The sequence below is a fragment of the Lontra canadensis genome, unplaced genomic scaffold, assembly GCF_010015895.1.
Source record: "Lontra canadensis isolate GAN:19392208 unplaced genomic scaffold, GSC_riverotter_1.0 scaffold40, whole genome shotgun sequence".
NCBI classification, from domain to species: Eukaryota; Metazoa; Chordata; class Mammalia; order Carnivora; family Mustelidae; genus Lontra; species Lontra canadensis.
The window spans coordinates 9,908,621-9,931,337 of NW_022631034.1; the positions used below are offsets into that span (position 1 = coordinate 9,908,621).

At 38.3% G+C, this 22,717-nt stretch overlaps 1 protein-coding gene across 3 annotated transcripts in view; it reads left to right on the forward strand.

Annotated features, from left to right (window-relative positions):
• The window catches only part of ST6GALNAC3 (ST6 N-acetylgalactosaminide alpha-2,6-sialyltransferase 3), a 530,323-nt gene that overhangs the window by 331,381 nt on the left and 176,225 nt on the right, over positions 1–22,717 (forward strand). The window contains exon 4 of one of the 3 annotated variants that reach the window (XM_032870133.1): positions 20,475–20,569. The exons of the other annotated variants lie outside the window; for them this stretch is intronic. Within the exon in view, the coding sequence (XP_032726024.1) occupies positions 20,475–20,550 (76 nt within the window). The 3' untranslated portion in view covers positions 20,551–20,569. Of the gene's footprint in view, positions 1–20,474; positions 20,570–22,717 lie in introns of those variants that run through there. 3 annotated transcript variants of the gene reach the window in all.

Sequence of the window (22,717 nt, forward strand, 5' to 3'; positions counted from 1 at the left end):
TAAATCCTTTCCCCATTTAAGGTGTGCACCTTTTCGTTGTTTCCAGTGCTTTTTGTTTTTGTCTTAAGATATTCTTCACTGAGGAAACACAAAGCAGTAGAAGAAATATATGTAGTGTTAAATTTCCTAGAATGAGTTTAGATCAATTCATAAACATATTGGAACGCTTTTTCAAACCAAATGAAATTTAATTGGCTTTTTTATCAGCTACCAACTAAAATTATTTGGCTTGTCAGTTAGAAATAGTGACCTTGTGGGAAAGGCTGAGAGAACAGAAAGAGAAGGCATCTTGTCCTTTCTCTCTTCATCCTCTGGGGCCTGGTTTTCTCCAGAATTCTAGGTTGTTGAGGCGGCGGTCACCTTTATAGTTTCACTTAACCAAATATTTTTTCTGGAAAACAATCTTCAACAAGCCAGAAACCTTTGGAATTAAAGGTCTTATACTCAAAAGAATCTGACCAAAATAGATCTTTTTCCCCCTTTGAATGATTGGTATGCATAAATAATATGAGCCTGCTGACATTTACACATTTACATTAATACATCTTAAGACTGAAATACCCTAGAGGTGATGGAGGGCTGAGAGTGGCACGTGGCGCCACACTCAACATCTGAGGAATGTGATTAGGTGCCTGGCCATGTACCAACGCAAAAGGAATGTGAACAGCGCTCCTAGAGAAGCAACGGGGACCCCGTGTGAGACATTCTTCTCACCTATAGGCAGGTGGGCAGTGGCAGCTTGCCTCCCACTTTAGAAATACACTGGCAAATGCAAGCACATTATTTAATTAAGTAATAATTGAGAAAGCTACAGTCCCCATTAAAAACGCAAAGCTAATTTAGGGCTGATAAAGGGCCCTAAGCTGCCCTAAATAGGTCTTAATTAGCTGGCACCAATGTGACTCCGCCTTCAGGGATGGGTGAAATTAATGAAAGTTAGCAGCAAATAGATCAATGTTTCAAGATGTTACTGCCTCAGGTGCAGAGGACAAGAAGGGAGGGAGTTTCTTTTAAGGATCGTTTAGGAAATAGGGTGCACAAAAGTCACTTTTGGAAAACACTGCCAACATGGCAGACTGATTCATAAATATCAAGATGGCTGTTTAATATTTGCCGGCACGCTCCATCCATTCCTCCTCCATCTTAAGGAGAGAAAAAGAAATCAGTGAGGCGTCATTTCTCACTGCCTTCTGTTGGAGACAGGTTTGTCATCTGGCATGTTTTTAAGTACAGCCTGGGTTTTGCTATTTCAGCTTGGCCATTTTCAAAGTTTCTTATGCTGACACTTTAAGGATTAAGTTGACTCATATCCCTTCGGTCTGCAAACCCTTCGTGGTTTCTAGAGTGGGAAGAAGTTTCAAGCCTCCTCACCCTGAGAATTTGGGAACTCTCTGAGAGTCCCCTGGGTTGGGTTACAAGGCAGGTAAGCTGCCTCAACAAAAGGAGGGCAGCAAGGGGCAAGGGTGAAAACAAAACCAAAATAGAACAAAACACTGCACGAGCCTGAGAGTCAGCCACAAGGCACTGAAATGTGCCTAATTCACCTAAATTAGCACTGTTATTTTACCTGGACTCTGAAAACAAACACTAGTTATTTAGAACTCAGAATAAATAGGCGTAACTCCAGGAAATCCTAGACCAACAGGAAATAGGCAACGTGGAAAAATTCTCGGATGGAAAGGCAGGACACATTATTAAAAATGGTATTTTTCTTTTTTTTTTTCTTTTTGAAGGTGGTCTTTGCAAATATGGCATCTCAGCATTTTTTCAAGAGCAATGTTGACACACCTCTGTGACAATGAATTAATGTTCCCATCCCAGGTGATATATTTGGCAGGAACAATAAGTTCACATAGCAGTCATGGGCAGACCCATAGGGCTCCTGAGTCAAAAAGTATAATAAGGCACCCAGGGCTCTGTTTTCATACTAACAAGCATTGGGAAACAAGGGACTTCATTTTTCCCATTATTCACGGTGGCATCCAATGACCTACATTAGGCCTTTTCTATAGTATACATGGGCTGGAAATTAAAATTTCAATAAAAAAGAAGGAAGAATCTCTTTTAATAATGGGAGAAGGGAAGAGATGTTTGTGATTTATCAAGCTATCAGTACCAACCTGCCTTGTGCTTTAAAACACATACATTGGGTACCTGTACACACACTGAGTGAAAACTATGATGTACTTGACAAGACAGCTTGGTTGAGGATTAATAGAAGAGAAGCAGCTAAGATTCAGTGACCATATTTTTCAAAGGAAGGCTGTACTGACTATTGGTAGTTGTAGAAATCAAGACTTGCAGCCAATCTTTTTTGGGGAAATAAGTTCTTCTGGGCCTTAGGATATGACTTGACAGAACAGCATAGCCAGATTATACAGTAGAGAAAGAAAGTCACGACAGACGCTTAACGCTGAACATTCCTTCAATATGAAGGCTTTTGAACACTATAAAGGGTGTGAAACTCAAAGACAAATAGGCCTGAAATGAGAAGCCTCTTAGAATATATCTGCACTTCTAAACTTTATAAAGGCTTTAAAGATTTTTTAACTTCTTCCCTTGTTGGTTTGTCTGTTTATTTAAACTCAGCGATGTGTCCCTTAAACTGGTTTACTTCCCTCCTATAGTTTGGATTTCTGCTCTCCTTTGATTTTTAATCTCAACCATCTCTGTCTCTCTTCAAGCTGAGGGTAAAATCAAGAAAATTATGAATGGTTTTACACTCGTCCATAAAAAACTTGTGAACCAGGAGCAATCTCCTTCCTTTTTCCTCAATTGTTGCCTGCCTTGACTCTTAAGACAAAGTTGGTTGTTTTGAGACTTTTCATACTATACGGTATCCATCTGGATTACTAGATTTTTAATTGCTTAGACAGTCATTTCAAAGTAAAAATCCTGTCTGAGATATTGTAGGGGCTTTACAAGTGTCTACTGAATTGAGTTTTTTGCTTCTCTGAAAACAAAAATACGAGAGTTCTTATCAGGTGTGGTATTAGTGACCTTCTAAATGGACTTCCCTCCTTGGCTCTTTTTCTCACTAAAGAATGGGTTCTCTAGATCAATACAATACTTTTCTCTTTTTAACACAGTACTTTTTGAACTTTCATGTGCATATAGTGACCTGCTGATGGCAGGTGATTTAGAGTGGAGCCTGAGAATTTTCATTTTGAACAAGTTTCCAGGCCACACCAGTGCTGTTATCTGTAAATGATACTTCAAATTGTGCTATTTTAGATGGCTTTGACTGAAGGGACAAGACAACATCTCATTTTTCCTTGAGCCAGAGGAATGCATAAGTGAAGAATAACTGTTTTCCAAATAGCTTGGTTATCTGCTTGTGGTTGAATCCCAGTTTTGTGACTGCTTTGTTTCTGACCGATTAAACATGGGGCCCATCTTAAGTTGGGGGAATTTAAGTCTTAGGAATTTAACAAGAATTGGGATGCCTGGGTGACGGAGTTGGTTGAGCGTCTGCCTTCAGCTCAGGTCATGATCCCAGGGTCCTGGGGTACAGTCCTAGGAATTACAGTTCTAAGAATTATTTATCTGACCTCACTGTGTTTATTTGTCCTTCTCTCATTGACAACGCACTTGTAAAGGACAGGGACAATGCCCATCTCCATTGTATTCTCCAACTTACCATCATGGTTTGCCACCAAAATACCAAACGTGTTATTTTCGCTCTACTTCTTTCAGCTAAATGGCCCACAGATATTTCAGGTTTCCTTGAAATGACCTCAGCAATAAGTCATTTTCTTTCTTTTGTCATCACCACTACCCCTGGTCCAGGTTAGGCCTTCTTTGCCTCTCACATGGTGACTACTAACACAGCCTTGACTCTGTGGCTTTGCAGAGACTGTTCCTCTGCCTAAATCATACTTTCTCCCCATCACCATGCACACAAGTACATCCTTTATGAGCAAATCAGATGTCACCTCTTCCATGAAGCCTTTTATAATATCTCTAATTAGAACTCCTATTTCCTCCTCTGAAAATCAGTGGCATTTGGACTTTTTTAAAATGGAAATCATCACTCTCTACCATGAATTTTTGCCATTGATGTCTCATCTCTTCAGGTAGTCCATAAACTCTTTGAAGGAATATCAGTTCTTATGTATTTGTTTCCCTAGTAGACATTTGATGGAGGAATAAATAAAGAGAAGAACAAATGAGCAAAAAAAGTAATACACGATAGTTTATTTTAAGTTTACAAGTCCCTTTGCCACTTGTTGAAATACTTGTGAATTTCCAAACACTTTTCTTCAATATATAGAGGTCACTGTGATACGAACAAGGCAAGTTCTGGGATTGTGTTTTGATAGAAAAGTTTCCACAGTTCTATTCAGACAGACCACCCCTTGCTCTACTTTACCCAGAGGTTGGCAAATCTATTACCTTCTCTAGGGACCTTGTGACTGGGCGCTGGGTTTTTAATAAGTCACTGACAGAGCCATTCCTCAAATACAGGTTTCCATTTTAGTTTCACGTCCACAGCAAAGCAGGTTCTGAAACTTCACTCTCAATTCTGTTAGCTGTCAGTTGCCTAGTGAAAAAACAGTTGCTAGCACCCAAACCCCAGGTTATACTCTCAGGCTCTAGGAAGCAAATACAACAACCGTCCCAGAAGGCAGAGAACAAAAGACCCAAGTAAAGGAGAACTGCTCGGTACCCAACTTTATCTTCTAATACTCTCCCCCAGAGCATTTTCTTCTTTGATAACAAAGATCTTTCTAAAAATTTCATGATGAACATAAAAGAAAAGATGGTAGCAGTATCTTCCAACCCATGGCATAAATGGTTAATGAATTTGTACATTGATTTAGAGGAGAATTAGTGAAAGTGTTTTGACATAATTCAGAGCTTGTCACTGTCCCACTCGAAACCCTGGTATAGCCTCCTGTTTTTACACAAGTTTTTACAGTGATTTACCATTACTTTCAGGATGGTCTGGCCCCTTGTTGCCTCACTGACCTTCATTGATTAAACTTCCTTCATGCTCACTTCTCTGGTACCGCAGACTTCTTAACTGCCCCTCAGACATAGTAGGCATCCTCCCTCCTTCAGCCTCTACTTTTACCTTCTGCTGGACCACCCTTTCTCCCCACCTATTGCATGATTCACTTCATCATCTCCTTCAAGCCTTGGCTCACTTGTCACCTACTCAGTAAGTCTAACATAATGTCACATAGGATTGAAATCCCACTTCCCATAAACAGCATTCTCACTTATCCTTTCCTTATTCTGCCTTTCTTTTTTCCCCGTAGCAGTATTTTACTGCTAACATTCTATATAATATGAGGTTTTTTTAATTGTTTGTTGTTTGTCTGACTCCCCCACTAGGATAAAAGTTTCTTAAGCCAGAGATCATGATCTATTTCTGTCACTCATAAATCCCAGCCACCTAGAATTGTGTGTGGCTTAGAATACACATTTAATATTTGCTGAATGAATGACCAAGAGTATGGAAAAACAATTAAATAAATAAAGGATTGAGGCAAACCTGGAAAACTTGTCTCAGGGGGTCAACCAAAGTAGCTTAAAAAAAAAAAAGAAAGAAAATACATATGCTCAAAAACTATGCAATGAAAGTAGGAGTAAGGCAGTTTGCTGTTCTGCAAAAGGTTAGTAGGATGACGACTCTATTCTAGGAGATCATCATGTCACAGGAATGGTCTGATTTTTTTATTTTTCAGCATATGGACTAGGTGTTTAAACTGAATTGACCAAATTAGCTAGTTTCTTACTACATAGCAGAAAGAGCAACAATCTTTTGACTCTTACTTGGTTTGGTCGAAAGGTGGATCCTAAACGTAGGCTGCCATCCCAATCACCAGGAGGGCTGGTTAAAACAGATTGCCAGGCCCATCCTGAGAGTTTCTGAGTTGTTGGATCGGGGGCAAGGCCGTAGAGTGTGTGTTTCTAACAAATTCCCAGGTCATGCTGTTGCTGTTCTCCTAGGACTAGCCTTTGAGAACCACTATGGTAGAGAAAGATTCTAACATACCAGGAATTATATTCAATTATTTGGAAAACATTTAGTCCTATAATCTTTATACTGTTGGTGTAGTATTATGCGCACACCTAAAGTTATTTTTATTATGATATTTTTAACGGTGAGAATTTTTTAACCTCCTGCAAAAATCCAGCTACAGCTCTGTTGTTGTATTTTTCACTTTCTTAAGATCGTGCTCGTCTGTAATCATGCCAGATGGTGCTGCTCATTAGCTTATGAGGAAGGGATGCTTTATCATTCTAGACAGAGAGACAAATCATTCTGTTCTCTGACTTTGAGTCAAGAATCAACATTTGGGTGTATGCTCAGCCTATTATTTGCTTTACAATTTTGCTCATTAGGTATTTATTACCCTGACAATATATGAGCTAGTCATTATCCCTCTGTCAAGGATTTCTTTCAAATTATATTAAAGTTCATATCGGCACTATTTGACAACTGCCATCATCACAGCTTTACCTCCACTAATATGTCATTTCTCTTTTGCCTAAATTATCTGGGTAAGGTGGTTATCTAGGAAGTATAGCCATAAAATTAAGATGCTGGATAATATTCCATCTATGACTTAACCGTGTTCCAAGTAGGTAAGGGGAGCAATTGCTATTGCTAATTTGTGAAAAACAATAAAAATTGAGGAAAAAAAAAAGTAACATGACCCAAATCGTTGCATTCTTTTCATTCATTGTATGTTTTTCTTATGAAGAGAGCAAAGTGAGGAAGGCATATGATTTAAAGAAAAATACTAAACAACAAAACAAAACTTTAGATGTTTAGTGACATACTGGCAAGGTAAACAGGGACCCTCTTACGCTGGAAGTGGAGAACTAGTTAGAATTCAAGATCTAAAAAAAAAAATAATAATATACCTGAGACATTAAATTATTAGAGGAGAAAACATTTATAATTTTCACTAAAAGGTTAATTAAAATTATTATTAGAGAATTCTTGTGAAGACACTGTGACAGGCATATATGTAATAATCTCCTGATATGAAAAGTTTATTATCCCCAAGAATGCTTCCCTCTACCATGGTAATATTGAACATGTCAAATTTTCCTGAACTGTTGAGTGAAGAGTGGGAAAAAGAGAAGAGGATATAGTCAAGGATTTTTGGGCGGGGTTGCCAATCTGTCTTCATTCTTCCAGTTGACTGTAGATATTTGACTTTTATGTCTTTTTTAACTAAGATGGTGATATCCTTGTGATGAAATGAATATCCACAGCCTATGTGTATCATTGTGGAGGGGCAAGAGCTCTGAATGTAAATGCAAAACAGAAAAGGGTTGCTGCTTCAAGGTGACTCATTCATAGCCTATTCTGTATTTTTAATGTGTTATGTAGTCCTTAACAAATACCGTCATGTTTACTTAGGAGTGCATTATATTTTTTTCCCAACAATGGAGCAAATTTCATTTATGTTTTTATACAGTTAGAATTAATTGGCCCTTTCTCTCCTCTTTTACCCTGACTTCATTCATAACTCATCGGATAGTTTACCATTCCCTTTGATCAGAAGAGAAGAGGTTTCCAAAGACTGAACCGTTGGCAACTTTGTCACCTGGAAAAAAGTTACATAAAATCTGTTAAAACCAGAAATGACTGCGTTACTGGTTCATCATATTTTCCTTAGCAGGTGGATTCTTGGTGGGCAGAGAGTGTGTTTCTGGTGTTCTTGCTGCCAAGCACATTGAGGGTTCTCAGTAAATATTAAATAATAATAAGAATTTCCTAATTAAGATGAACATTTTTCTATATTAAGCAGATGGTGCTCAATAGGAGTAGCCCATTATTTACAAGTATGACACAAGGTGCTGGCAATTGTCTAGGAAGCATGGCTCTCGCATCAGATGCTGATTATATGTTAAAGCAAACTTTTGTGACAAACAACTTGATCAATATTAATGTTTGTGAAAAAAACTGTGAATGGGGGTGGACTTTGTGTGAATATGTGTGTAATTCTGCTGTTTTGATTATGAATATTGACTTCAACTATAAGAGTATTTCTTGCTATTTGCTGTAAGGCATGTTTTGGCAAATCAGTGGATATCTGATTTTCTCCCATAGGCTCACCATTTGACTTGAATCCTTGTTACTGCCTGATTTCTAAAGAAATTTTTCTTTCAAGTCCTTCGAATATCTCTTTATGGTTTCTAAAACTAGATATGAACACCTCCATGGTATCTGCAGTGTGCTTATATTAGTAGCTGAAACCTCAGTGGAACTAAGGAGAGTTAATTAGGCATTCCCAAAATACACATCATTTTATGATTTTGCAGATCACCCCGATGGAAATAACCGTCTAATTTCGTCAAGTCATGTAAATTACAGTGAGAGGGATGATGAGAGTAGGCAATTCTCAGTTCTTTGGAGAAGTTAATTTTGTTGTCAGCACACACACATCTCCAAAAATCACAAACCACGGGCAGAACTTTCTAGCTCAAGTGAGATTTGGTGATCATATACTATTTCCATTTCTAACGTCTGCCTTCTATAAAGGGTCTATGCAAATAGGGGCTTTCAAGGATGTAAAACTGGCAGCTTCCTCTACTAGGATCTTAGGGAGCAGCTGCCATGCTTTCTCCTACAGGATTGAAAACATCCTGTTTACTAACATACACCCACACGCCCTCACCCACGATGCTCACACCAAGCTATTCTATCCAGGCAGAGCTTTTATTTTGGTTTGAGATAGGCAGCACAGACATGCTCAAGTCTTTTACAAACATTTCATTCATTCTTTGAGCACATACTCCCTGGGTGCTAACTAAGTGTCAGACTTGCCCTAGACATGGGGAGTACACTGATATTTGAAACATAGTCTCTAGTTTTATTGGGAATTCATCAGAGGTTCTGGCATGTGTTGGCAGGTTCCTTGCATCCGGTCTCACCTCCTTATTTTTAATATTTATAAATCATGCTTATCAGGCTGTCAGTAGGTAGGAAATGAAAGTCGCCAGGAAACCCTGCCAAGACAGAAAAAATCCCAGAGTGAACTAAAAATACGTTGACCACAAGGATGTGCGGCAAACCAAGATGTGCTCTTGAAGCAGCCAAAATCACGGTGGTGCCAAGGTCCAAGCTTTACCTCATTGTCAGATCATCAGTGGGCTAGAGATTTCACCTGTGCCCTCCCCAAGCCCTGGTAAGAAATAATGACCATGTGCTTTCTACAAGCCTGGAGTCTGCCCAGAACATGAGCTCATAAATATGTGAGCTAAAGCAAGGCTTATGATAATATAGAAGATGAATCATCTTCCTCTTTTGAAAAGCATGTATTCAGTAACTCAGTACATCTTGTAGTCCTCCCAGAGACCTCTGTGATTTTTATCCCTCATTGTCTTTAGGTCTTGTTTCAAATGTTGCCTTATCAGAGAGCGCTTCTTTGACAGCACCTTCAGTGTGCCCCCGTCCCCACAACCTGCTCGCCTAACTTCATTGCCCTTTCTGTCACTTATCATGTCCTGACACATAATAATGGGTTTGTTCTTGTCCGTCTTCCCCCGCCATCTGACTGTATGCCTGGGGAGAGCAGGATGGCATATGACCCAGTGCTGTATCTGCCCTGTCACGTAGCACCTGGCCCATAGGTGACATTCACTCCCCCAGTCGCTGGATGGATGGCATGAGTCTGTTTGGAATTGTTAGTTTCTTAATTTAAGAAGCAACATTGGTCAAGAACTTTTAGGGTTGGACTGGGACTTAGAAATCTCTATCCTGCTCGGTCCCAACATTTTCATACCAATACTCCTTTGTGCAGTTTTACCCCTACAGGCTTTATGCTTTGAAAAATCCACGAAAAATCGGGATCCACGAAAGAACTACATTTTTTCCATCTACGTAAATCTGAAATAAATAAATGTAACTGTCATCAGGTAACCAGAGGTGATAGAGTTCCAGCCAGAAACCAGAAAAGTGGATGTGTCAAAAAGACTTTGAATTGGATATCTAAATGATTCCTGTTTGACATTTCAGAATTTTATACATGGCCGAAAAATCTCTGTTGCCAACTTCACAGTCCCCTTGTACAGAGATCACAGTAAGAAAATTCCACAACGAGCCCAACATGCATCTCATGGGTGGGAAACATAAGACCGTCTAGATCTAAGGACTTTCTCCAGGTCACTCCTGTTGTAGTGGAGCTTCAACCAGAAGGGTCTTCTGAATCCTATACTAGTGACATGTTTACTAGTCCATGTGTCTTCCCCACCATTGCATTGAGCACCAGCTACAGCAGTGTTTCTCGACTGTATTCTGTGGACCACCTGTTTTAGAATCTTCTGGGATGTTTTGATAAAAACAGCTCCTCAGCCCTATAGCTTAATAATCTCTGGTTTCTGCCTTTTAGTCAGTTCCTCAGGTGTGTCTTACATATTACCAGTGTTTGAGGATAAGTCACCTATCATGTGCCAGGATTCTTGAGTCTCCTCCATTGAATGGAAAGAAAATATTCAGATCTTATCACTGAATGATCTGAATACATATTTGTTGAACACTTTGACCAACAGTTTTTCTCAGGGAGGTGTACTGGGCCATGTTCAAATCTGTTCTGTTTTACCATCAAGTTATATAATAAGCTGTGAACTGCTTTGAAGTTTTGGGTTTCAGTCTAACTAGTTCATTAATTTCTTCCATGAACCCTGTAGACTGCAAGGTGCCCAGGAGTCAGTCATAAGGGGGCAACCCTAAAGCAGTGAGGGGGAGGCACAGAGGGCTACAGGGAAGCCCTGAGGAACTTGTGATGAGGCCTCAAGATCAAGGAACACAACCAGCTAAGGCCAGGTGTTTTCTATGCTACATTTCTAAATCTCTTTTCATACTTCTGGACACCTCTCCATGTCCACCAAATAATGTCAGACTTCACCAAAAGAGTATCAAGGGGCTCTGCGATCTCTCTGTGATTAGTGGTTAAAAATGAAAACTTTGTTAGATGTTACTATCATTGTTGCTGCTGATTTTAGTTTGCAGGACTCATAATCACTGTTGTCATAACCATTGGACAATGGTTCGCATCACCCTTTGCTTTGTTCTAAGAAATATCTCCCACTCTTCATCATCTTTGAGGATGAATCATACAGTTCATCAGCATTTTACTTCTTGACACACAACCTTGAGACTGAGCAATTCAAAAAATTTCCCAGAAATGGCTTTGTGGGCTGTTAATTTAATTCTCTGAATGGTGAAAACTGCATAAGACATTTTTCAAAGGTTAGGCTATTGAATATTTCATACCCTGGAAACCGACTTAAGAAAGATCAGATACTTAAGGCCACAAAAAATGAAGGGGAAATAGACTTGAGAAAACCTTATAAACTAGAGCTTCTCATAAGAATATTAATATATTATTTTTCTTCATCTCGAAATATCCTCAGGCATGTGTTGAATGAGCTGACTTCATGGTTGTAGTTTTGTTGTTCTTTCCATGTTGCTTTGCAGTTTTCCCTGTGGCCATCATATTGATTTGAACACTGTGGTCATCATTCTAGGAAAATGAAGCATTAATAACTGAGTCTCTATGGACAGATTGTAATAGAAAACCTTATAAATAATTGCCCACTAATGGGAAAATTGAAAATATGTGCTGTATTATAATGGTCATAATGTAATCATTAAAATTATAATTATATGACAATGAAAGAACTCATTATGCATTAGTTTATCTTTACATAATGTTAATAGCTAATGAAAGTGTGACAATTACATCTAATTAAGTTTAACAACATTTTTGCACTTCTTGTAAATGGACTATATTTTGCTTGAAACAGTGTATGTGGAGACATTAGTGAAGCTGAGGTCCATCACTATTGTGAGTTTTGAAATGTAACCATCAGTCCTACTAGAAACCGGAACGTGGTGCCTTTTTGTTAAATCAACTGGACATGGGAGTTCTTACCAAGGGTAGCTTTATAAAAAGGTTTCTTGGGTTGTGTCATTCATGTAGTTAAAATACCCATGAGCCTTTCTCCTCCCACAAATTTGTGTGTGTCTGTGCTTGATAATTTATGTTTTGTCTATAACAAATGAGTTATACTAAAATTTCAAGTCAGAGGACATTCACCCATATTGGGGTGATAATGCTGGATGGGCTCTGATGTGTCAATGCCTTGCTGTAGATTATCCTGTGTTCTATTTGCGTGTACCACGGCAACTCTATGTGCTTCACTTCTCTTGTGTGTAAAGTTAATGTGAAAGTGGGGCGCCTGGGTGACTCATTTGGTTAAGCATCTGCCTTCGGCTAAGGTCGTGATCCCAGGGTCCTGGGTTCGAGCCCCGCGTTGGACTCCCTGCTCAGTGGGGAGTCTACTTCTCCCTCTGCCTCTGCTCCCGGGCCCCCACTGCCCATGCTTGCTATCGCTCTCTCAAATAAATAAAACCTTTAAAAAAAAAAAAAAGGGTGAAAGTAATAATATCTGCCTTCTGCACTTTTGTCGGAATTAACATTTATTTACACATTTAATTTATAAATTTATAACATTTAACATTTAGCCAGGGCCTGGCACATGGTAAGCATTAGTAAATAACAGTGATTATGCTTTATTTTACAGCCATAGTACAATATCAAGAGAACAATTCCAAGCTCAGTATCAATTTTCCTTCACTGACATTTTATTATGTATTTGGGTAATCATTGAGACTTTTATTTTTCCTTCTTTAAAAAAAAGTTCTTATACATGTCATATTGAAAACAGCATGGGACCCCGAGTAAGTGATCAGAATGTTCTCCTGAATGGATTTTTGAGATAGGAATTGGCTGAGTCCCCAGAGCTTCCCACTGTTCTGGTTTTACTTTCAGAATGCTGGGCTGTGGGTTCCTTCCAGACCCTTGGCCACTGTCATCAGTCTTGGATCATTAGGAGGCCTAGACTCTGGAAGGAAGTTCAGGTAGAAGTTGGCAGACCAGTCTGTTGCTATGGTAGTCCCAAGAAGCTACAAAGCTGGCCTTTCTTTTTTCTTTCTCTGTTCCCTTTGTATGTTAAGCACTGAGTAAGTGTTCATTCCAGAGGACTCATTCAGCTGCCTAGTGTCAACCATCATTGTTACACGTGATGTATCTCAATCTCTGATATCACTTCTAACCATTGTTCTATCAAGCTAGATTAGCTATTAGGTATTTTCTTCCTGAAACGTAGTCCAGGTCTTAAAAACTTGGCTCATTTTTCCAAACCAAATTCCGATTGTGGTAATAAATCCTTGGCTTCTTGCATCATAGTATTGATTATATGATCATATGCTTTATTTTTATTTTAAGACTCTCATCTTCTCCTATCTAGACTATTAAAATTTTCTCCATCTATTCTATTTCCCATCTTTTGCCTTTTAATCCACATATTGTACTTCCAGCAGAGTAATCGTACTGAATCATGTTGGTATTTCCTTCGCCTACCCTCGAATCTCTGATGGCTCCTCATTGCCTATAGCGTCTTTCATCTGGCATGTTTGTCCTGAGGACTTTGTCCTACCCTCTCTCCAACTTTATCACCAGCTTGTTTTTACAGATACTCCCGAGCTCAACCAAATGATCGCCATTATCCCGCAATACACTCTGGTCTTCGCATCTTTTCTGGCCCTCTCTCCCCAGCTGAAATGCCCCTGCTTTTGTATTCTTGTCATATACATCTGTTTAGGCAAAGCTCAAGAGTCAGCTCTTTTGTGCACCTGTCTCTAACAGCCCTAGTTGTCTCTTTTCCCTATGAATTCCTCAGGCATTTATTTTGCCAGCCCTGGGTCATGTACTCTGGACAGGATGCTTTGGCTCTTTGCTATCCTTTATGTATGGTTCTGGCTGCCCAATGGGATCAGCGAGTTTGGAAGCCTCTCAAGGCTGTCTTACATTTCTCTGTGTATATAAGGTCCTCAACAAATATTTGTTAATGAGAATGTCAATTTTGTAAGCACATGGAGATGATACTCAAAAGCCTTCTTGCAGGTACGGGAATCAGCCTGGAGCTAACTTCATACTTAGAACTAAAGTTTTCTGAGCCTCCTTCTTATAGGAGTCTTGTCAGATTTCTTGGTAGAATTAAGCACAATCCCCTCTGCCCTGAATTCAAAGGCCTTCTCCTTGGGGAAGTATCCTTCTAGCTGAGAGTTTACGAGGGAAGACAGACGGGCAGGGATTAGCATCCTAGCCCTGGCAGCTCTCTCAATCTCCCATTTTAGAAGAGTCCCTAACTTACCTTGTGCCGGGTCCTCTGTAGGAAATGACACTTAGCAAACCCCAGATGTAAAAGCAGTGAACAAGGAGTATGCTTGCCTCAACTTTGTTACTGGCAAACTAGGTAACCTTGGTCAGCTCACTTCCTACGATCTCCAGGCTTTGTTTCCTGCACTCTAAAATGGATGAACATTAAGATTATATGATTTTTGTAGTTTTAATCAGCAGCTAGATCGATCCAAAGAAAATGGACATTATTATTTTGGTGAAAAAAAAAATTCAAGACAATCTACCTGATCTCTTTGTCACTCTCCAACTCAAGAGTGGCCAATACATCACAGATTTTCCCCTTTCCCTCTGTCCGTGTCCGTGTCTGTGTCTGTGTCTGTGATTCTCTGTGTCTCTCTCCTTCTCTCTCTCTCTCTCGCACACACACACGCAGACACACACAGACCCACACACTTCTCTATCAGAACAGTGTTTTCCCAGAAAGCTCTTGCATGCTGGGCTCTCCTCTCCACAGAAAGTGCCACCAGTAAAATAAGACATGGGACTAGGATAAGAAGCTGGCTTCCTTTTAGAGTGGCTCATTTTATACGCTGAAAAAATTCTGGCTGAAATACATAGCTAAGTTGCCTTCATTAATTTTTTTTTAATCTTTTATAATGCTGAGTGATTCACCGCCCCCCCCCTTTTTTTTTGTTAGGGATTTAACTATAACTAGGAGTCTTTCCTTTCATCTGAACCACCTTAAACTATTTTGATTGTTTAACAAAAATAAAACAAAGAAATAGAGCAGTCCACAGATTTACAGAGGTGGTCTTCCAGGGTAAAATAAGGGGTAGGGGGCATCTTCGTTCTTATGTTGCTTTTCCTCTTGTGGCCATTCCTGCTGCGTTCTCCCTCTTTGCTCGTTCTTTTCTCTCTCCTCCTGGTACCTGCTCACTCTGTTCTCTCTGCACCTCTTTGTTCTACCGGAGAGCTCTTGCTTCTGCAGCTGATGCTTTTCAGTGCCAAGGTTTTTTGAGACAGGCTGGTTTGATCACTATCTTTTCTTCTTCCTTTTGAAAGCTTTCTCTGTCCTGCGTATCTTCTGGATGGCTGCTAACGCTTGTTAGGTTTTGTTCTTGTTTTGATTTGATTTTTCCTGAAATTCTTTTTTCTTTCACTGTATGAGAGAGAGATTTTATCCTCACTCTAATTCCAGGTTTTCCTTTCTGTCATGTTTTATAATGTGGATGTGAAATGTGTTTTAAAGACCAAAAGGATAGAGAGCAGAGTGGGTGGTGGGGTTGCGTGTGATTTCTGTTTTCTTCATTATAGCATTCTATATTTTCTGAAATTGTTTCATGGCACATATGTGCAAATATTTATAGTAAGAAAGAAAAAGCAATAAAACCATTTCCATTTGGCAAAGAAAAATATCTTAATGAGTGCTCGGCTTCGGGTCTTGCTTCTAGCTCTCCATCAAACCTCCTTTTCCTTGTCTGTCTTCACCACCAAGCGTGACAAAATGGCTGGCTGAGCTGGAGATGGACAGTAGTCCATGGGGATTGTAGAAAGGAGCCGATGGTTAGCAGCCGCCTATAAGACCGCAAGTCATGGGTCACTTCTATTGAATCCCCAAGGCCAGGCTCTTGCTGCCAGTTGTTCCTAAGTATAAGAAATGCAGGGAAATGGCACTGACTGCCTTATGAAATCTAGGAACCTTTGTCCAATATGGCGATTATTTTTTAAAAGCTACTGATGATACCTGATAACGGTGAGATGTGATGAGTCTTGTTCATTCAACAATGTCATGCAGTGATTCAGAAGTTTTTAAAAATTTTTTAATCTATTTATTCATTCACTTATTTAGTTTAACCTTGTTGTTTTTTTTTTTAAGATTTTATTTATTTATTTGACAGACAGAGATCACAAGTAGACAGAGAGGCAGGCAGAGAGAGAGAGGGAAGCAGGCTCCCTGATGAGCAGAGAGCCCAATGCGGGACCCGATCTCAGGACCCTGAGATCATGACCTGAGCCGAAGGCAGCGGCTTAACCCACTGAGCCACCCGGGCGCCCCTTAACCTTGTTTTTGATTGCTCTTATTGATGACTGGTTGCTCATTTAAGTTGATGACAAGTGTTGCTATTTGCTCACTCCTCAGAGATAACGAACTCAAAGAGCAAACCATGGCAGGTCACCCAGACAAGGTGGTAGGAGTCCGAGATGGAGGTAATGAACTTTGGCCAGAGAGCAGAGCCCTTCGTACATGCCAGTAAAACTGTTGTCACTCATTGTATACATATGAACATAGGCATGGGATTCCAGGACTATGAAGTGTCCATTTCTAAATACTTTGCTCTATTTGCTATCCACTAAATGCAGATTTCTATCCTAAGGAATCAACTGACATAGTATGACAAATCAGCATTTCATTTATTTTTGCACCAAGTGTTTATTGAACATCTACTATACCCACTATATGCTAAAAGCTCTGCAACAATGAGCAACAGAAATTCTCTGAAAGTACTTCTTCTGTTGAGGGATGTGGCCATGTTCACAAATAAGTGCAAAGCAAGATTATAAAAAAGAATTTTAGATGAGGTAGCTATTTACAGGATACAGTACAAAGAGACATTAAAGTTCTATTAAACCATATTTTATTGTCAAATGAACAGAATTGTCTTTGTATTGAATTGACTACAATGAACTGATATATGGGTATAGTTGCATATTATGAGCTGTCACGGGAAGATAACTTTTCATTGCTATTTTATATTTCAGTAATTCATATTCAGTACTCTTAGCCACTTAGTTTTTCAATATCTCATTCTCCTTATCTCTAAAGTTGAGTTAATAATTCATGTATTCAATGTTCAAAAAGTATATAGGTTAGGGATATTAAAAATATGAGCCAGGGACACCTGGGTGGCTCAGTGGGTTAAGCCTCTGCCTTCAGCTCAGGTCATGATCTCAGGGTCCTGGGATCGAGCCCCACATTGGGCTCTCTGCTCAGTGGTGAGCCTGCTTCCCCCCACTTACTCTGCCTACTTCTCTGCCTACTTGTGATCTCTCTCTGTCAAATGAATAAATAAAATCTTTTTTTTAAAAATGTGCCAAAAAGTTGGTTGAAAATATCAAGAAGACGAATCTAAAGGCAATTTGAGAATATATCTAAAATTAAAGATATTATAAATGTTACCTTTATTAACTTATATGTGGGGAAAATAAGTAATTAAATATATACATATTATAGAGGACAAATTTTTAAAATATATGCATATAGCAAATGGAGAGAAAAATCTAGTATCTCCTCTTTCAGAAATAAGGAACATTCTTATTCAGTTGCTAGAGCAAAGGTTAAAGAAAGTTAGAGATTTGACATTCCCACGTTTGAATGATAGATCATAGATAGGATTGTCCTCAATGCTGGGTAAATAATTTAATAAATCCAGAAATGTGAACTGCATTGCACTGTTTGATACTCTCCTTGGATTCTATTGTCTGGTCAAATCTAAAAAGACAACTATAATTCTCCTAAAATTAATGTTCTTTTTTCCTTCCTGCAAAAGTAGTTTCCATAGGATTCAGGTCAGTATTCCAGTGTAATTTCAAGATTATATTAATTTTGATGGATTCATGGTTTGTATTGGTAAATTATTTTTAGTTGATGATGAAATATTTACAAATCATAGAGAAAATTAATAGAAAATAGACCTATTGCCTTCTGCTCATCCTCTTCTAAAGCTCCTCACGTGGAGTGAAAACCAAAATCACTATGTTCATTTAAAAAACTCCTTTGAATGAAGTGTGCAAGCCAGTGCCTTTGCATTAGAGTGTTCGGCTGCAAGATGCATGCATCTTCTGTGTCAATATGCAATTTTCTAAACTCACTTAAGCTCCGACTACTAATAATCAAATGAGACTGATTTCTAGGCTAGATTAAAGGATAACTGATTGAGTATGGCAGTAATTCCTGAAGGATCGGGAAGTCCATCAGAATATCACATTTGGGAAACGGTTGGTCATTAAGGCTATGGGTTGTGAATTTAAGTCTAGAGAGATGTTGTTTTGTTTTAGAACGAATTCTCGAGTCTTAGTATTGAAGTATCCTGCTACAATCTTTTCATTTACTGATGTCTGTGTAACTCCTAAGAAATCAGGGTCAACATTTCTTTGACCCGATTGTAGTCTATCAGCCATTATTTAATACATTAAATATTGGAAATAAACTCTTAACCAAAAATATAGTGGGTATATAAATGTGAGGACTTCTTTTTCTTCTTTTTTAAAAAAATAATTTAACAAATCCTTGGTTTTCACCTGACCCTATGCCAATTCTTTTCTTCTTTTTTTTTTTAATTTAAATTCAATTAGCCAACATATAGTACATCAGTAGTAGCAATTATTTTCCTTACATGATTTCATTTAATCCTTGCAATAATTTCCTGAAGAAAAATATTACTCCCCCTATACACACACACACACACACACACACACACACACACACGTACACACACAGAGATAAGGGGATTGAGACAGAGATGTTACATGCAGTCAAAATTTATTTCTGTCTAAGATGATATATAACATATGGAGGATTTCTTTTTTAATTTTAAAAACTGTCCCCATTTTAAAAATGGAAACAACTATTGATTATGGTATCATCATTTTTAGGAACTGAACCATTACATATTCTAGAGATTTTTGTCTCCAATCCTCAATCCAGATGGCATGAGGGAAGTGGATCCTCATTCTGACCAGAAAAGTTGCAGTGCATCTGGTCGACCTAATCTTACTCTTGTCACACAGGATTCTTACAGCTCCTTTTTACCCATAATCCCCTGTGACTTCATGCACTCATACCAATAGAATAACACAAAATGAGCAGAAGCTTTTTCTTGATCCCCTTTTTTCCTTAAGTGTTCACATCCTCAAAGGAAACATATTTTATAAAATCAGTGTGAATGAGAAAGCAAAAGCCCCACCTAAGAGGAGAGAGGACCTGCCCTTGGAGGTTGATTTTTTTTGGGTCCAGCTTCCTTGGGTCTCTCAAGATGCTGACTCATAATCCTTTCTCTGAAGTACAGGACTCCCCATTTGAGTAGCTCTGTTAGGTTTGACATCATTGCCTTCCAACAACCCAATTCAGTAAGATTTTCTTTTGTCTGATTGTTCTCACAATCAGATGTGCTTTTCTGCTTTCTAAGGTGAATTTGTTCTCTAGTCAATATTTCCTTGGTTTATTCTTAGTGTCCAATTAAGTTTTTTTTTAAACTTACTGAGTTACTTATTTCAGAAAAATACATAAAATTTCATAGGAATAATAAGATTGATTATTTAGTTTCAATTGGAAATTTTTTCATTTTTGTGTTTTCTTAATCTCTTAAAATCAGTTCTAAGAATTTACTTAATAAATAATAGGTTCTCAATAAACATTTATTTTGAAAAAACAACAACAACAAAACCTAGTGTTAAAATAAAATGAACCTGAATATTTGAGGTGTGACAAAGGCCTAATCTAAACTTATTTTGCCCAAAGTATTTTATCTTCTAAATTTCTGAACCAAACCTTGATCTTAATTTTTCAAATACTGATGACTTGTGGTCCAGTTAGGAAGTCCATATGATTTTCCTTAAGTAGTCCAGACTTCATTAAATGTAGTGCTTTCAAAACAACATATTCTAACTTCCTAATAAGTCATTTGATTGCATTTAATTCCTATAGATTTCTGATTTTCTCCTTTTTTTTTTTTTTTTGGCATGAGATTCATTCTGCCTTCCCTCTTGCAGTAGGACAGAATCTTTTTATTCTCACTTCCTCTTTCTTTCTTCCTTTTATTTCATTAAACACCCCATGCTCTAACAATACAATATTTTAAGCTTCTCTTGTTGCCTTTATGCTCATTATTACATTTTATTCTATCTATAATTTCAGTTTCCATCTTACCTCCTCCATACCTGTCTACCAGGCTAAATCTGGTGCTTCCTTGAGGCACAAAATTGGGACCTCCTCCACCAATCCTCCCTGCTAGGCCCATGTCTACACAGGGTGGTTCCTTCTTTCCTCTGGGCTCTCAAACTTTCAGCCAGATTATAGAATGGAATAGTTATTTGAGTGAATGTCTTCCTGACCACCTAGAATGTGAGCTTTCTTGAGAGCAATGGGCAATTTTATTATCTTTTTGTCTGTAATACCGTGCTCAATGACTTTTAACTTGGAAATCAGAAAAGGAGTGGTATAAGGAGCTGAATATCCACAGTTCACTTTTTCTTCTTTGAAATAAGGACCCAGATGTTCCTTGTTATATACCTTTCTTGAAGGCTGAAGTGGATACCAAGATCTTGGCTTTGGAAACATCTGAAGGTTTTGCATAGTGACGTAGTAACTCTGCTGTAGGAATCCTCCCCTGGTAACTCTTCACCTAAACTATTGGTCCAGGTAAGTGATGTCCAAGGGAGAGCATGAGATGTCATCTCTCATTGGTTTTCCTGTAACAGCTAAGGGGAAAAGCGAGTCCTGGAGAAATGGTGTAATAAAGAGTCCTTGCGGAAGAGTTACTGTCAAAACCAAACTATGCTGTTTCAAGAGACTCTTAACTCTCCCTAGTATGTATAGCTGAAAATAAAACCTAATGTTTACAAATGAAAAAAGGAAGTTTGTTTAAAAAGGTTTGGGGCTTTGAAAAGCTATGCTTTATGTTTTCAATTTCTCCTTCTATGCTTCAGTAACTCTTCAGAATTTAGGAGTGTGTAAGGCATTTGGTTATTGCTGTAGGTTGAAGCGTGTACTTTTACAAAAGTATACCATCTTTGCAACTCTTTTATGTTCTCTTGTCTGCCCACTTTTATTTTCTATTCAGTTGACACTAAACCTATTTTTGCAACCAAATAAAGACACGGTAGCATACATGATGTTAGGAAAATCTATACAGAATGTAACTGTATTTTCCTTCTCAGGATTCATGCAGTTAGTAACCTTCCGTTAAGTGCTAATTAAATGTAAAGTATAGTGACTGAGTATTCAAAGGTAAATAAGAAAAGGAGCTTATAACACACCAAACTCCAGCAAGCACCGAAATGGTCATATAAACAAAATCCTGCGATAGAAAAGAGGACAGAATTAATTCTGATTGATCAGAAGTAGCATCTGCTTACCAGCAATATGACTCTGGAAACAATACTTAACCTCTGTGTGCCTCACTTTTCTCTTCTGTAGTGATGATAATAATACCTCCTCATAGGACTTAGTGGATGCTGAACTAGTCTGTAGTGCTTGTAATTACTTACAACTATCCTTGGCACCAAGTGTGTACTCAGTAGAATCTACATAAGATTTGTTTTACAGAGGATATTCTGGATTTTTAGGAACAAAGATGAAAAGATTTCCCCGGCAGAGGTAACAGCCCAAGTAAAAAACACAAAGGCATTGAAAGTAAGAGGTGTGCTAGAGGAATTCGGTGTTGGTAGAACTTTCGTTTAATGGAAAATGTTGGGAAGTCCTGGAAATGTGGCTAGGCTCCAGATTAGAGATAGCATAGTATATCAGATCAAGAAATTTGGACCTTGATGTTTATATTTTCAAAAAGTGAGTTTTGTGACCAAAAAATGATGTCTTGTAAAAAAAAGGTGTAGCCAAAGAGCCCAGTTAAGAGTTAATAACTGGTTATTGCTACAGACCAAGTTAGAGATGTTGGGGGCTGGACTGGGGACATGCCTTCCATGGCAAGGCTGTGAGAATCAGAATTTGAAAGCAGAGACCCAACCAAGGGCAGAATACCCACTACAGGTATATCCTTCTCTTCTCTAGAAAATAGAATTGTACTTGATAAAATCTTATTTTTCTTCATCAAATTCTGTGTGAGATTTTTACCTTCAAACCACCTAGGAACATGATAGCCTCATATATTATAATTAATTAATTTTATGACTCACTATTTAAAGTAAATGGAAATTTTAAACTTGTTTTTTATCATGAGAATGTCTGTCTGGCAGTTACTAACTAGGCAGAAAAAATAAGATAAAAGATGTACTTTTTTTTCAGGAGCCATTGAGGAGAAAAAGAAAGAAAAAACAACGTGGACACCAAACCTTAAGGAAATATGAGAGAATGTGGATTTGTTCAACTTAAAAGATTGAACAAATGTATATGTCCCTATAATTACTATTTTATTTTTTTTTTAATTTTATTTATTTATTTGAAACAGAGAGAGAGAGATCACAAGTATGCAGAGAGGCAGGCATAGAGAGAGAGAGAGAGGAGAAAGCAGGCTCCCCGCTGAGCGGAGAGCCCGATGCAGGCCTCGATCCCAGGACCCTGAGATCATGACCTGAGCCGAAAGCAGAGGCTTTAACCCACTGAGCCACCCAGGTGCCCTATAATTACTATTTTAATACTAATAAATATCATTTCTTAAACCTTTATTTTATGCCATCCCTGACCCATGTATTATCTGTATTTTCTCATGTGATCATCTCAGTAACCCTATGAGGCAGTTACAATTATTATCTTTGTCTTACACGTAAGAAAAGTGAACCTCATAAAGAGTATGTTAATTTTAGCCTAA